This window comes from Podarcis muralis, chromosome 2 (genome assembly GCF_964188315.1).
Source record: "Podarcis muralis chromosome 2, rPodMur119.hap1.1, whole genome shotgun sequence".
Lineage (NCBI taxonomy): Eukaryota > Metazoa > Chordata > Lepidosauria > Squamata > Lacertidae > Podarcis > Podarcis muralis.
In genome coordinates this window covers 106,469,758-106,483,824 of record NC_135656.1, presented here as the reverse complement: position 1 = coordinate 106,483,824, position 14,067 = coordinate 106,469,758, and the positions used below count along the sequence as shown (strand labels likewise).

General features: G+C 49.7%; 1 protein-coding gene across 1 annotated transcript in view; it reads left to right on the top strand.

Moving 5' to 3' along the window:
- The first annotated feature begins 210 nt into the window (after positions 1–210).
- Positions 211–14,067, top strand: part of LOC114590936 (uncharacterized) — a 36,072-nt gene continuing 22,215 nt past the window's right edge. The window contains exons 1-3 of the mRNA XM_077923515.1: positions 211–1,711; positions 4,456–4,582; positions 5,090–6,888. Of these exons, the coding sequence (XP_077779641.1) occupies positions 851–1,711; positions 4,456–4,582; positions 5,090–6,888 (2,787 nt within the window). The 5' untranslated portion in view covers positions 211–850. The remainder of the gene's footprint in view (positions 1,712–4,455; positions 4,583–5,089; positions 6,889–14,067) is intronic.

Sequence of the window (14,067 nt, the reverse complement as noted above, 5' to 3'; positions counted from 1 at the left end):
TCCAACAAAATTATTATTATTATTATTATTATTATTATTATTATTATTATTATTATTATTATTATTATTATTATTAGCGAGTTCTCGATCCTCAGTGGGAAGCGCACATTGCCACTAGTGGATCCAGCCCAGATAAGTTTGTTGTGAGCGATCATTCCAGCTGAAATCAGCACGTTTGAGGGCTGCCATCCTATACCCGCCTGTGAGGGAACCCCGTTTCTCCACTAGGGGGCTCCGAGGCGAAAGCAGCTTTCTCTTTGCAAAGCTTTTCCTTCCTGCGCGGTCGAAGCCGATCCGACGCTGTCTCCTCCTCCACCTGCTGACGAGCGAAAGCGGGGCGGGGCTTAGTCCGCATCCCCGTCCAATCCGAACGCCGCTTTCCTTCTCGTCGCGTGCTCCACCTTCTCCGACCGGAGTGAGAACTTGTCAGCCCGATGGCTCCGGGCTCCTCCTGCATCCGAGCAACCCGCACCCCAAGGGCTGCTGCGACTTAACAATTAACGCCGGATACAGGGGAAAGGGGAGGAAAAAGGGCTGGGACAGCGGAGCGAGGAAACCTCACATTTCCTTTCCTTGCACGGCTTTCCCGATCGCGTTGAAGCGGAGGCGGAGGGAACGGGCGCAGCTTGACACGCGCGCGCCACCCGCAGACCCTGAGCCGGACCAGAAGGAGAACCTTGGCGTTTCCCGGCAGCTGTTCGGCCGATCTCCGGCGTCCCTTGGCTTTGTTGCAGGGATTTTCGTTTTCCTCCCTTACTGGTTGTTGTTTTCCCCCCACTCCACTCTTCCGAAACCATCCATCTCTTTCATTTGATTTATTGATTTTCCTCCTCCTCCTCCCCCCATAAAAATGGCTCTGAAATACGTCAAGAGTCGGAAAGGCAGGGATCAGCTGCTTCACGAAGGGTACCTGTATCGGAAGGAGCGGGAGAGCAAGAGCAAGATGGTCTGGAAATGCGCCGACTACCACAAGTCCCGTTGCCCGGGGAGGGTCCACACGCGCCACGGCAAGCTGGTCCACTCCTTGCCACACGATCACCCTCCTCCTGCCAAGACAGCCGGCACGGATGCCGAGATGCGTGGCACGAAGGAAAGGCCCTCCTCTAGCCAAGAGCCCGTCCGCAAAGGGTCCGTGCCAGGCTGCCAAGCGTCGCCAGGGGTGCCCGCTTCCCGCAAGCCACGCATCCAGAACGATCCAAAGCTAACCATCCAGCTCTTGAGGGCACGTCTGAACGCAGCCCGCCAAGTCATGTCGGACTTGCAGCAGGGATCTTCTTCTGTTGCTGAGACAGTTCCTGTAGATCCGTCTTCGCCAGCTTCTCTGGACTTGCCTGAGCACTCAGGTGCATTTGAGAACGCAAGATCCAAGGCCGCCTTTGCTCTGGGCAACGGCACAAATGCACCCCGTTTGTTCGAAACCCGGTCCAGTCGGGAAGCTGCTCGCCAGAGGTTCCGCTTGGGCCCTGTCCCGCCTGCAGAAGCCCCCCAGGCGATTCTGTCCTGGCTGAGCGAGGCAGCTGAGCGATGGCTGTGTCCTCATCAGCACAGCAAGGACCAGATTGTGGACATGGTCGTCCTGGAACAGTTCTTGAACATGCTTCCAGGGAATTTGCAGGCGTGTGTGAGAGCCAGGGAGCCAGGCAGCAGCAAGGAGGCACTTCAGCTGGTCCAGAGCTATTTGAGGGAAGAGGAGCCAGCTAACGCTGTTCAGGTGCTGGCGCTGGGATGTGTTTTCTTTTTTTCTTTTATTGATATGTTTACATGTGTTGCCCACTTTTCCTTCAAGGAGCTTGAGGTGGCCTAGGTGGTTCTCCACCTCCCAATGTTATCTTCACAACGACCCTGTGGAGTAGGTTGGGCTGAGAGTGAGCGACTGCCCCAAGGTCACCCAGTGAGCTCCGTGGCTGGGTGGGGATTTGAACTCCTGGACTCCCGGCTCTTAGTCCAACGCTCTAACCACTATGCCACTCTTAAGAATGGAATGCTGTTGTGTATCCGATTCTAATGCAGACCCAGAAAAACTCGTACTGTTTGATGTTGCCCTTTGTGCTTCTGTTGTTGCAGACCTGCTGTAGCTCAGGGGGGAAATGCAGCCCTCTAGTCCTCTCTTAACTGGCCCTCTGCGCTTTCCCCAGTCCACAACCCTCACCAGCCCTGCTCCATGTCCCTCCTCAAGTGCTTTTGCCTGGCTGGAATTTGTCCTCGAACTATGATGGCGGTTGACTGTGCTGGGGCTAGAGCCATGTCTGCTGCCCCACCCACCCTTGCCTCGCCATTGGCGTGTGGCCCCTGGGTGATTGTCTGTGAAGGGATGTGGCTCTTTAGGTTCCCCACCTCTGTGCTGTGGAGACCCAGTGAGTTCCGTCTCCTTGGCCAGAAACTGACATCCGGTGTTAATCCTTTTCTGGCGGCTAGAGAATATCTGCTGCAATGCATTCAGCAAAAGGTCAGGGTGGTGGGTCACAGGGTTTGTTGGGGCCTGGAGCCTGTTGGGAAAGGTTTACCTGGAGCCTGTTGGAAAAGGATTCTGGTAAGCTGGATATGACACACATATCATTCATAACCAGTGTTTTTGTTTTGTTTTCGCTGGCTTTTCTTCTTTTAAAAGGCGGGCAGGTGTGGAGGACTCCCTGGTCCTGAATGGGCTAACTGTGCCCCTGAAGGACCAGGTGCGCAGCCTGGGAGTCATTCTGGACTCACAGCTGTCCATGGAGGCGCAGGTCAATTCTGTGTCTAGGGGGGATGTCTACCAGCTCCATCTGGTACGCAGACTGAGACCCTACCTGCCCGCAGACTGTCTCGCCAGAGTGGTGCATGCTCTGGCTATCTCTCGCTTGGACTACTGCAATGCGCTCTACGTGGGGCTACCTTTGAAGGTGACCCGGAAATTACAACTAATCCAGAATGCAGCAGCTAGACTGGTGACTGGGAGCGGCTGCCAAGACCATATAACACCGGTCTTGAAAGACCTACACTGGCTCCCAGTACGTTTCCGAGCACAATTCAAAGTGTTGGTGTTGACCTTTAAAGCCCTAAATGGCCTCGGCCCAGTATACCTGAAGGAGTGTCTCCATCCCCATCATTCTGCCCGGACACTGAGGTCCAGCGCCGAGGGCCTTCTGGTGGTTCCCTCGCTGCAAGAAGCCAAGTTACAGGGAACCAGGCAGAGGGCCTTCTTAGTAGTGGCACCCACCCTGTGGAACGCCCTCCCACCAGATGTCAAAGAGAAAAATAACTACCAAACTTTTAGAAGACATCTGAAGGCAGCCCTGTTTAGGGAAGCTTTTAATGTCTAATAGGTTATTGTATTTTAGTGTTTAGGGAAGCTTTTAATGTTTAATAGGTTATTGTATTTTAGTGTTTAGTTAGAAGCCGCTCAGAATGATAAAATATTATTATTATTATTAAAGGCTGCGTGAGATGCAATTGAAGCTATACCTGGCTTGCAGGTGCCATGATGGAAAAGCTTTCTTCCTTCTTGTCACGCAGCTCTAAACTGCAGGAGAGCATTGCTGGAAGCAAAATGTTTGCTTCTCTCTCTCTCTCTCTCTCTCTCTCTCTCTCTCTCTCTGTTGTTGATATAAGGCAGGGATACAAGGCACAGATGGCACATTATTGCTCATAATCTGGTTGAGTAACCAGTCTGATTTGGTCTCTTCTCTGATTATATCTCGTTTGTGCCTGTGACAGAGTGTGCATTTAATCGCATTGGTGTGAGGTGAGGCTAAGCCTGTGTTCCCATGACCAAATAAATGGGAAGCTTCCTGCTGATCTTCCCTTCACTTGCATTCCGTACAGTTAAGTGGGAAATGCCAAGATGCTGAGTGCTGTGATATGGAGTGGCATAGAATGGGATAACCAGAAATGGCCTGGGGCTAGACTGAGGAAAAAGGGGTTTGCACAAAAACATGCCCTGAATGCTATGCTATCAGAGCCACGGGGAGAAATTGGGTAACCATAGTACCTTTTTATCAAATGATTTTTAATAATAATAATAATAAACCTGGTGTGGTGTCTAAATGCAAGTTATTGGACTTAAGAAATTGCCAGGCCTCTGGTCCATCTCCTCTAGTATAGTCATCTCTGACTGGCCCTGAATCTCAAATGTCTTGGATACCAAGACTGAAAAAGGCCCTCACCCAAGATCCTTCAGCTGGAGATAGAATCATAGAACCGTAGACCATGAGAATCATCTAGTCCAACCCCCTGCAATGCAGGAATATTCAGCTGTCCCATACGGGGATCAAACCTGCAACCTTGGCGTTATCATCAGCACATGCTCTAACCAACTGAGCTATGTGTGTGCAATGTACGTGCGCTGCCGCTTTTGTGCATGCAAATTCTCTGGTCTGCCCCTAAGCTATGTCCCTTCCTCCCAAAACCTCCTAAGGCTTTGCCCAACACAGTGAACAGAAGTCTTAATACTTAATGGAATATCCCTCTTGTTTGTTTCAGGGCCTGGTAACCTTTGAAGATGTATCTGTGCGTTTCACGGAGGAAGAATGGGCTCTGCTGGGCCACAAAGAGAAAACCCTTTACTGGAATGTTGTGCAGGAGAATTACGATAACGTGGCCTGGATGAGTAAGTGTTCCTAGAGAATCCTGGTGCGGTTACCAACTCTTTCCACTTTTACATTACAGCAGCATACAATTCAGGCATGCATCAGTTATACCCAGATTTCTCTTAAAATAATCATCCCCTTGTACATCTTTTATTAACTATTTTATGTGGTCATCTAGCTTCCCATTTTTAGATGCCCTTTGAATACTTTCTTTCATCAACAGTCTTTTTAAGTTGAACTCATGACATTTTCTGCTTCTGTACTTTCCTTGCATTTTCTGTTATTTTAACATTTGCTGTACACTGCCTAGATGGCTTCGATACAAGTTAGCAGTATATGCATATTTTTACAAATAAATAAACTGAACTCACCAAGCCTTCCGCCGGACTAGATAGGCATAGGATTGCACCGTGAGCTGATTATTCAATTTTGTGACTTCTTTTAATTGCAGTAGAGAGGGACTGGTGCAGCCAATGTATTCTTAATGAATTTTTAGGACACAGTGTGATTGCTTTTCCTTGCTTCAGCAGGTGACGGGACCAATAGCAAAAGCAGAGAAGAGGATCCTTGGCTGGAAGCGTGCGAATCGGTGGTGATGGGAAAATCCAAGGAGGCCATTTTGCAGAGCCCTGAACAAGACTTGCTAAGGCCGAGCTGTCTGGAGAGGAAGCAAAAAACCAACTCAGGAAGAGACAGAGAAAAGGATGTTCTCTGTCAGAAGAGTTTGCAAAAACTAGACAGTGACATGGTTCACCTAGAGATGGAGACTTGTGCCGATTGTGAGGACTGGGGCGAATCCTTATCAGCATTTATCAATACTCAGGAAAGTCCCAGCGAGGAAAGTTCTAAGCCTATGACTCAATCTGGAGAGTCACATGAATTATCTGAGAAGAAAATCCTCCAGAATCTTCAGGGAAACTTAATCAAAGAGGACCAGAGCAGTTTGCTGGGGCAACAGGCAAGTCAAGAGAGATCTACTCTTCTTAGAAACAGCTTGAGGGACCCACTTCATCTTGACTCTAGGCCATGTACTGATTCTGCAGAACTGGAGGAATCACTAAGACTTGGCAGCAATCAGAAAATCCACAGCAGGGAAGATCCTGACTATGTGGCACTGGAAATGTCTGTGGACGAGATTTCTCAGATTTCTGCCAAGCAAGACCTGCAGTCCACGCCTATGCAGCTTTGCTCAAACCTGATTCTCACTGAAGTGAACGAGACGGCAGACTTACAGCACAAACCTGCACATGTTTACTCAGAAGTAAGTACCAGTGGGGCTCACGCCCAGGGAAGTGGGTGTAGGATTTCAGATTCAATCAGCGAGGACCAGAACGTTCTGGAGAGCCATCGCGCCAGCATCTCAGGAAATGATGGACAGGAGAAATGTCTTCTCTATGGAAATGGTCTGAGAGATCTGTCCAAAGACATGCTTCAGCTAGATACTGAACCAGGACCAGAGAACCAGAATAGCCGCACTGGTTGTGGGGGTCAAGATCAGTGCTCAAAGCACATGGTTAGCCGGGAAATGGCTCACAGGGAAGACCTATATAAAAGTCCCAAGTCCAATAGGCGGTTCACCAAAAATGCTGGCCAGGCTAGCTGTTCCGATTCAGGTAAGAAGCCCAGAGACCTCCTGGCTTTAATGAAACAAAGGCGACTTTACAAAAGAGGAAAGTATTTTAATGGGGAAAACATGCATGCCAAGTCTGTTCTTGGAGTGCCTCAAAGAATCCAGCCAGCTGGAAAACTTCAGAAACGTTTGGACCGGAAAGACAAGGGCCTCTACAAACTTAGCCAATGCAGACTTCTTGAACCAGGAAGAAGACTAAGGCAACCCCTCAAAGACCATCTCCAGGCTCGGGAAGCATTGCATCTGACTACAGCGACAATCAGAACGGCCTCAGGGACCGGACCTTCCCCTCCAAAGCCCCAAAGACTGAAACCCGAGCCAGTATCTCCCTCCCCTCCCCCTCTCTACAAAATGGCGGCTGAGCCAACGCTGGCCCAGTTCATGGCTCTGCTAGAGCAAGTTGCTGCCGACGCTGTGGAGATAAAGGCTGCAGTCTCCCGCTTGCACACCTCAGTCACTGCCATCCTCAGCGCCCTCGGGAGTCTCTCTGGGTGTTCGGGCGAGGCTGAGCTCAGGATTTCCGACTTGGAGGACACCTCCCGAAATACAAAGGCCCAGCTTGTGAAGCAGTGTAACGATATTAAAGCTATCGAAGCCAAACTGATTGGGAAAGCCGTCCAGACCAATGTCATGGCAGGGTTGTGGTCGTCGCTGAGGGGTCAGAGAGAGGCAGCCTCCCTTCATCAGCCCCCTAACTAATGTGTAAGGATGTTTCTGAAGACTTGGCTCAGAGAGAGATCAAGCACCGATCATTCCAAAACTAGGCTTGGATGCGATTGGTCCAGACAACCTGTTCACCGCCCACGAATCCACCACTCCTTTCGGCTGCCTTAGAAAAACCTTTGCAAGCTTTTGACCCTCTGCTTCTTTCAATAAACCTTTGGTGACCACAGTAAAAAAATAAAATAAAATGGTTCTTGTGCCTCTGCTGATGTTGATTCAAGTCATACTTGGCCTATCTAGGAATGGAGGGCAGGAGAGTAGTCTGGGAACAAAGGGGATGAGGGCAGCCAGTTTTGCTTGCTACATTCAGGTAAAGGGACCCCTGACCATTAGGTCCAGCCGTGGCCGACTCTGGGGTTGCGGCGCTCATCTCGCTTTATTGGCCGAGGGAGCCGGCGTACAGCTTCCGGGTCATGTGGCCAGCATGACTAAGGCGCTTCTGGCGAACCAGAGCAGTGCATGGAAACGCCGTTTACCTTCCCGCCGGAGCGGTACCTATTGATCTACTTGGACTTTGACGTGCTTTCGAACTGCTAGGTTGGCAGGAGCAGGGACTGAGCAACGGGAGCTCACCCCGTCGCAGGGATTCGAACCGCCGACCTTCTGATCGGCAAGTCCTAGGCTCTGTGGTTTAACCCACAGCGCCACCCGCATCCCTAATCACTAACTTATTGCATGTTAATTCCCACCTTTCCGCTATGGAACCCCAAAGGGTGTAACAGGGTTCCCTGGTAGTTTTCCATCCAGGAACTGACTGAACCACCTTTCCCCAAGAGGAGGGAGGTCCTCTCCCTCACTTTTATCGCCATGTTGAAAAGCACAGCCTGAAAGTGTTGCCTGTCTCCCAGTGCTGCTTGCGGTTAGAAGCTTCTCCCTGGAAGACAGGGGTCACCCTACGACAGAGCACCTATAGGCTGGTGAGGCAGATGAGAGATATCATTGACTTCCCTGGGATAAAGAGGGTGAACGAACAGCACTATAAATGCAACAGTCAGACAGAGCGAGCTCCTGAGAGCAGGATGTGTCACAGCAGAGGCCAGCCATGTAGTATTGCCAACTTTCCCACCAGCCACTAAAGCTGCGCCTCTTAACAACAGCTTGACGTGCAGATATTTATTAATCTCTAAAGCACCTATAATGTTTAGGCACAGTTTGAGGAGGAGAATAACAGGAGGAGGAGGAGGAGGAGCGGCCTACAGACTTAGGTCATGTCCACACCATACATTTGTAGCACTATGATACCACTTGGAACAGCCATTGTTTTCCGCAAAGCATTCTGGGAGCAGGGGTGGACTTTGGTAATATGGCACCAAAATTTGGCATCCCTGAATTATGGAGCTTCTCAATTTTGCGCCCCATCAGCTTGGCACCCTGTGCCAGGGAGAACCACCCTCACTGCCCTAAACCCAGCGCTGCTATGAGCTGTAGTTTGCTAAAGCTGCTGGAAGTTGTCAGGAGAGAGAACCCTTCATTCCCCTCACAGAGGTACATTTCTCAGAGTGGCTTAATGCTCATTGCCTCTTCTGAGAGAACTACCAGGAATCTTGGGGGGGGGGGGAGGCAGAATTGTTTAAAATGGCATCATAATGCTTTAAAACAGGCTTCCTCAACCTCGGCCCTCCAGGTGTTTTTGGCCTACAACTCCCATGATCCCTAGCTAGCAGGACCAGTGGTCAGGGGTGATGGGAATTGTAGTCCCAAAACATCTGGAGGGCCAAGTTTGGCCATGCCTGCCTTAAAGCTTTTCTTTTTTGGGAGGGGGGAGGTGCTGGCACTGCGTTCCCTTGAGCACTCCCAGAAAAACAACAACACTGCCTTAAAGTCCAATTAGAAAGCTTGTGGTGTATATTCATTAGAGGATCCCGCCTGGCGACCTGAGGAGACCTGGATTCAAATGCCTAATTATACCTGGCAGCAAGTACCTAGAGATGTCTGTCTGTATTCCCAAAAAGTACAGCTCTGTAGCACTCCTGGAACATCAACATGGGCGGTTGAGCAGGCGCAGCTTCCCTTTTGTATTTTGCAGGCTGATTGCAGCATTGGGGCTTGATGAGGAACAGGTGACCCTCCCCTGTTCCAAGCTTACTCCAGCTGAGGAATCACACCCTTCCCAGAGCTAACAAGCCCCACCTGGCTAGCTAGGGAGCTGGGCTGTGGGTCCTTGCCTGCCTCAGCCTCCTAGAGCACCCACCCACTGCTCCCCTTGGAGCCGGCCGAGTTCGTGGAGACCTTTGTCTCTGGTTACGGGTCCTGCTTCTCTGGTTCCTGGGCACTGACTCTCAGCCCATCCTCCGCCGCCCTGTGAGTACATTCCAGCCACCCCACCCACCTATCCTCCACCTTGCCCTGGTGTGTGCCAATTGTGGCTACACCCCTTCCTCCTCCCTGTCGTCCTGCCAGTTCATGAACACTCGTCCACTGTGAAGCTCGCTTTGGGTGGCTTGGGGCCAACCACCGCTTCTCAACCTAACCAACCTCGCAGGGTTGTTGCAGGGATAAAATAGGGGAAGGGAAAGCAGGTGTGCGGCCTCAAACTCCTTGGAGGGAAATTGGGATAGAAATAGAAGAATTGAGAAAGTGGGATAGAAATGCGGCAGCTAGACTGGTGACTGGGAGCGGCCGCCGGGACCACATAACACCGGTCTTGAAAGACCTACATTGGCTCCCAGTACGTTTCCGAGCACAATTCAAAGTGTTGGTGCTGACCTTTAAAGCCCTAAACGGCCTCGATCCAGTATATCTGAAAGAGCGTCTCCACCCCCATTGTTCTACCCAGACACTGAGGTCCAGCGCTGAGGGCCTTCTGGCGGTTCCCTCATTGCGAGAAGCAAAGCTACAGGGAACCAGGCAGAGGGCCTTCTCAGCAGTGGCACCCGCCCTGTGGAACGCCCTCCCATCAGATGTCAAAGAGAACTACCACAAGACATTTAGAAAACATCTGAAGGCAGCCCTGTTTTACGGAAGCTTTTAATGTTTGATGGATTACTGTATTTTAATATTTTGTTGGAAGCCGCCCAGAGTGGCTGGGGAAACCCAGCCAGATAGGCGGGTTATAAATAATAAATAATAATAATAATTATTATTATTATTATTATTATTATTATTATTATTATTATTATTATATTAGAAACTAGCACGATGCAAATTGAATAAAGGGGATGGGGAGGGAAGAGGGAAATAAGCTAAATGTTTGCCCCTCCAGCACTCAGTGTCACCATGAAGCCTTCCCGAACCTGACACAGTCCAGATGTTTCGGGCTGCAACTCCCATCCGGGGCACTGGGAGTTGTAGTTCGAAACATCTGGGTGGCGCCAAATTGGGGAAAGATTATCATAGTTAATGTTCCAGCTTTTTCCCTCCGGTCAGATTGATTCAGGGGCTGGGTTTGACTCTGCTATGGAAAGCTTCCCTGCTGATTTTTCTTTCTCAGCTCAAGCTACTGTTAAAGGCACGAAAGGAGCCCAGGCTCCCACCATCTCCACAGTCAGATGACTAACCTACTTCCTCAACAGAAGAGGTGATCCTAGTCAGGTAGGGGGTCATTTAAGCTTCTCCCCACCAGAGGGCAGTGCATGGGGGTTGTGTTACCAGGCTAGAATGAAAGGAGTTTTATTTTAGAGGCTGAACCTCTAGTTGATTAGTCCTTCCTTACACCTGGATGCTAGTTTCATGGGATTGTGTGAGAAGGTGGAAGACTTTCCCAGAGCCTCCTGCAGTAGAGAGGTCAGCAGGTGAACACCCTGCTCAGGATTCCTCTGAACTTCTTGCTCCAGGTAAGAATCGATGGAACAAACATAGATAAAAGATTTTGTACCATGGGATGGGACGACAACAACAAACACCTGCCGTTTCTTTTTTCCCGTTTGCTCCAGATCCTTTATATGATGAGAAATTAATTCACTCGCCCTGTTTCCAAAGCTTATGCTTGTTTCTTTTACAGAGAATTTCCAGCATTCGCTGCTGGTGTTGCTTGATTTCTAAACTGCTTGATGTTCAGGAGTTGTTATCTCTAGTTTTGGAGCTGAAACCAATTTGGGGCTTTTCTCCTTCTGGGGGTTTCCCCCTTTGCGCTCCATTCCAGCTGCTGCAGTTTAACACTGGAGCTGTAATTGAGCTTAAATCACTGTGTGTGTGCATCTCTTTCACGTCTACAGTTTTACAGGGAGCTCTGTGTGTTTCGGTGCAAGTTCCCTGCCCTCAGGAGCTTGCCGTGCCTGCTGCTGCATACGCCCCCTTCAGAGGAATTTATTCAGCTTTGTGGAGCTTTTTCTGGTGATCCGTTGCTTGCCCTCGGCTGCTGACTGCCTGTTCTGCAAGGAGCTCAAGGAAGAACGTTTGGGGCCGTTCGGAGGACGCAGCGCACCCATCCAATCAGGTTTTGCTGTTGGGGCGTCAGGTTTTCGCTAGGGGTTTGTGCAGGGGAGCGTGGTGCAACTAGGCGGAATGGCAGCTGCGGGAGGAGAGCGGGCTGCGTTTTGTGCCGGTTGTGTTTCATTTTCTTGCAGAATTTCTTGTTAAATAATCATTTCAGCAGCATTCTTGAGGGGGTGAGTGGCTTCCGCAGAGCATCGCTTCCTCTACAGCCTGTTTCATTTTCGCGCGGAAGTTTAGACTTGGAAAGCCTCGGAAGCAGCTGCGCCGTTGCCGGGCAACCAGCGCGCCCCGCCCGCCATTTCATCCGCCCACGTGCCCTTCCGGGCGGCCGCCATTTTACTATAGGCATTCCACGTGGGAAGTAATTTTACAAACCCTCCCTTTTAAGCTTAACCGGCGAGAAAACCAGGGGAATAATTAACGTTCATAAGGGGTCCGTGGGGAATACCTGCAGGTTTTGCTCTTGAGGCTGCGGAATTTTTCAGTGTTAAAGGGCTAGTGTTAAGTGTTTTCGCACGTGTTCATTGTCGCTAGGCAACGGGAACGCATTACGGCCGCTGTTTTGATTGCCCACGTGGCCTTGCGGCGGCAGCCATTTTAGGAGAGGCAAAACCACGTGGGAGCTATCTCCTTTTCGAGTGCCCCTCACTTTCTCGTTGGTTTTAAATTCAAAAGCAATATAAACAAAGGAAATAAAGATAAGCAATATAAACAAAGGATGATAGCGCAATTATTAAAAGAGGGAGCCCCTCCTCTTGGTGCATAAGCTTGTATAGAGCTGGCTACAGCGTCTCTGGCTAGGCTGATCTTAGAATTGATATCCTCTAATTAATTTGACTGCTTTTGTTTATACTTACACTCTTGAGAATTTCATTCTGGGAATTTACAAAACGCATTTAAATTAAATTGAAGCATTAGGTAAAGGTAAAGGTACCCCTGCCCGTACGGGCCAGTCGTGTCCGACTCTAGGGTTGCGCGCCCATCTCGCTTAAGAGGCCAGGGGCCAGCGCTGTCCTCAGACACTTCTAGGTCACGTGGCCAGCGTGACAAAGCTGCATCTGGCGAGCCAGCACCAGCGCAGCACACGGAAACGCCGTTTACCTTCCCGCTATAAAGCAGTACCTATTTATCTACTTGCACTTAGAGGTGCTTTCAAACTGCTAGGTGGGCAGGAGCTGGGACCGAAAGACGGGAGCTCACCCCGCCGCGGGGATTCGAACCGCCGACCATGCGATCGGCAAGTCCTAGGCACTGAGGTTTTACCCACAGCGCCACCCGCATCCCTTAAATTGAAGCATTAGTGCACAGTATATTGGAATTCAAATTATTTCATTCAGCTTGCGGTGCTCTGAGGAGCTGTGTCATTTACTCTCTGCCTAGGCATTAAGTTTTATAATTTGGTATAGTCAATTCATAGTTATAAGGAAAAAGAGATCCGGGTTTTATATCATTTGATTTATTAAAGGGCTTCTTTGCCTGCAAAATAATCTTTGCATACAGGTTTATAGGGAATCTAAAGTAAATAGCTCATGCCTCTTCTACGTTCATCTCTTTCTGGTATTTCATCTGTTAGTTTGTAAGTATATGTTTAATCTGGCAATTTAATTCATTTGGTTGATTTTGATAATAGTGCTTAAGGGCTCTTGGGAGCTTTGCTTTGCTTATAGGTTTGTTGCATAAGTCAATTTATCATTTTTCACTGCTGTATTGCTGGGTTACAATTTATAATTCTACCTCTAGCTTGCTGCATAGCTGCTTACATTATCAAAGGTTCTCTTCTGTTTATTATAGACTCAGTATTCCTCTAAATACATTGCTTTGAGGTGTGGGCTGGTACAGTGGTGCCTCGCAAGACGAAAAGAATCCGTTCCGCGAGTCTCTTTGTCTTGCGGTTTTTTCGTCTTGCGAAGCAAGCCCATTAGCGGCTTAGCGCTATTAGCGGCTTAGCGGCTTAGTGGACCAGCTGATAAGCGGCTTAGCGGATCAGCTGATAAGCGGCTTAGCGATCAGCTGTTAAGCGGCTTAGCGGATCAGCTGTTTAGCGGCTTAGCGGATCAGCTGATAAGCGGCTTAGCGGCTTGGGGAAAGGGGGGGGGAACCCTGCAGGAACTCGCAAGACATTTTCGTCTTGCAAAGCAAATTCGTTTTGCGAAGCACCTCCAAAACGGAAAACCCTTTCGTCTAGCGGGTTTTCCGTCTTGCGAGGCATTCGTCTTGCGGGGCACCACTGTATTTTGGACTGCTATCCAGTGCAGATAATACTGAGCTACGGTGATATTGTTTGCAGCTAAATACAATTTGTTGGAGATTAGTTAGGCATCTTTGGGTCCTTTAAACTTACCGGTGCAGACAATACTGAACTACCGTGATATTGCTCGCAGCTCACACATATAATCCAAGCTAGTTGGCGTTGATTTTACAGAACCAGGCTAATTAAGGGTATCAAACTATGTCTGCTCAAGAGAAGCAGCAAAATGGCGCTATATCTGGGGTGGCACAAGGGAACCAGGAGGGGTCCTAGGCTTTGTAATGCCTGCTGTATCTGGGGGGGGGGGCACAAGGGAACCAAGAGGGGCCTCAGGCCTTCGTAGTGCCTAGTAACCCACAAGCTTTGGCACAGTTTTTCAATGCTTTTTAGACATTTTATAGGCAATATAGACCCGCAGATCAGGTGGCAGCGGCACCTCTGGCGCTCACCCAAGAATGCATCCCGGATACGCCACCTAACGTTGTGGACCGCCCCGGCACCTTCGCGGCCACCGCAGCAGTGCTGAGAGC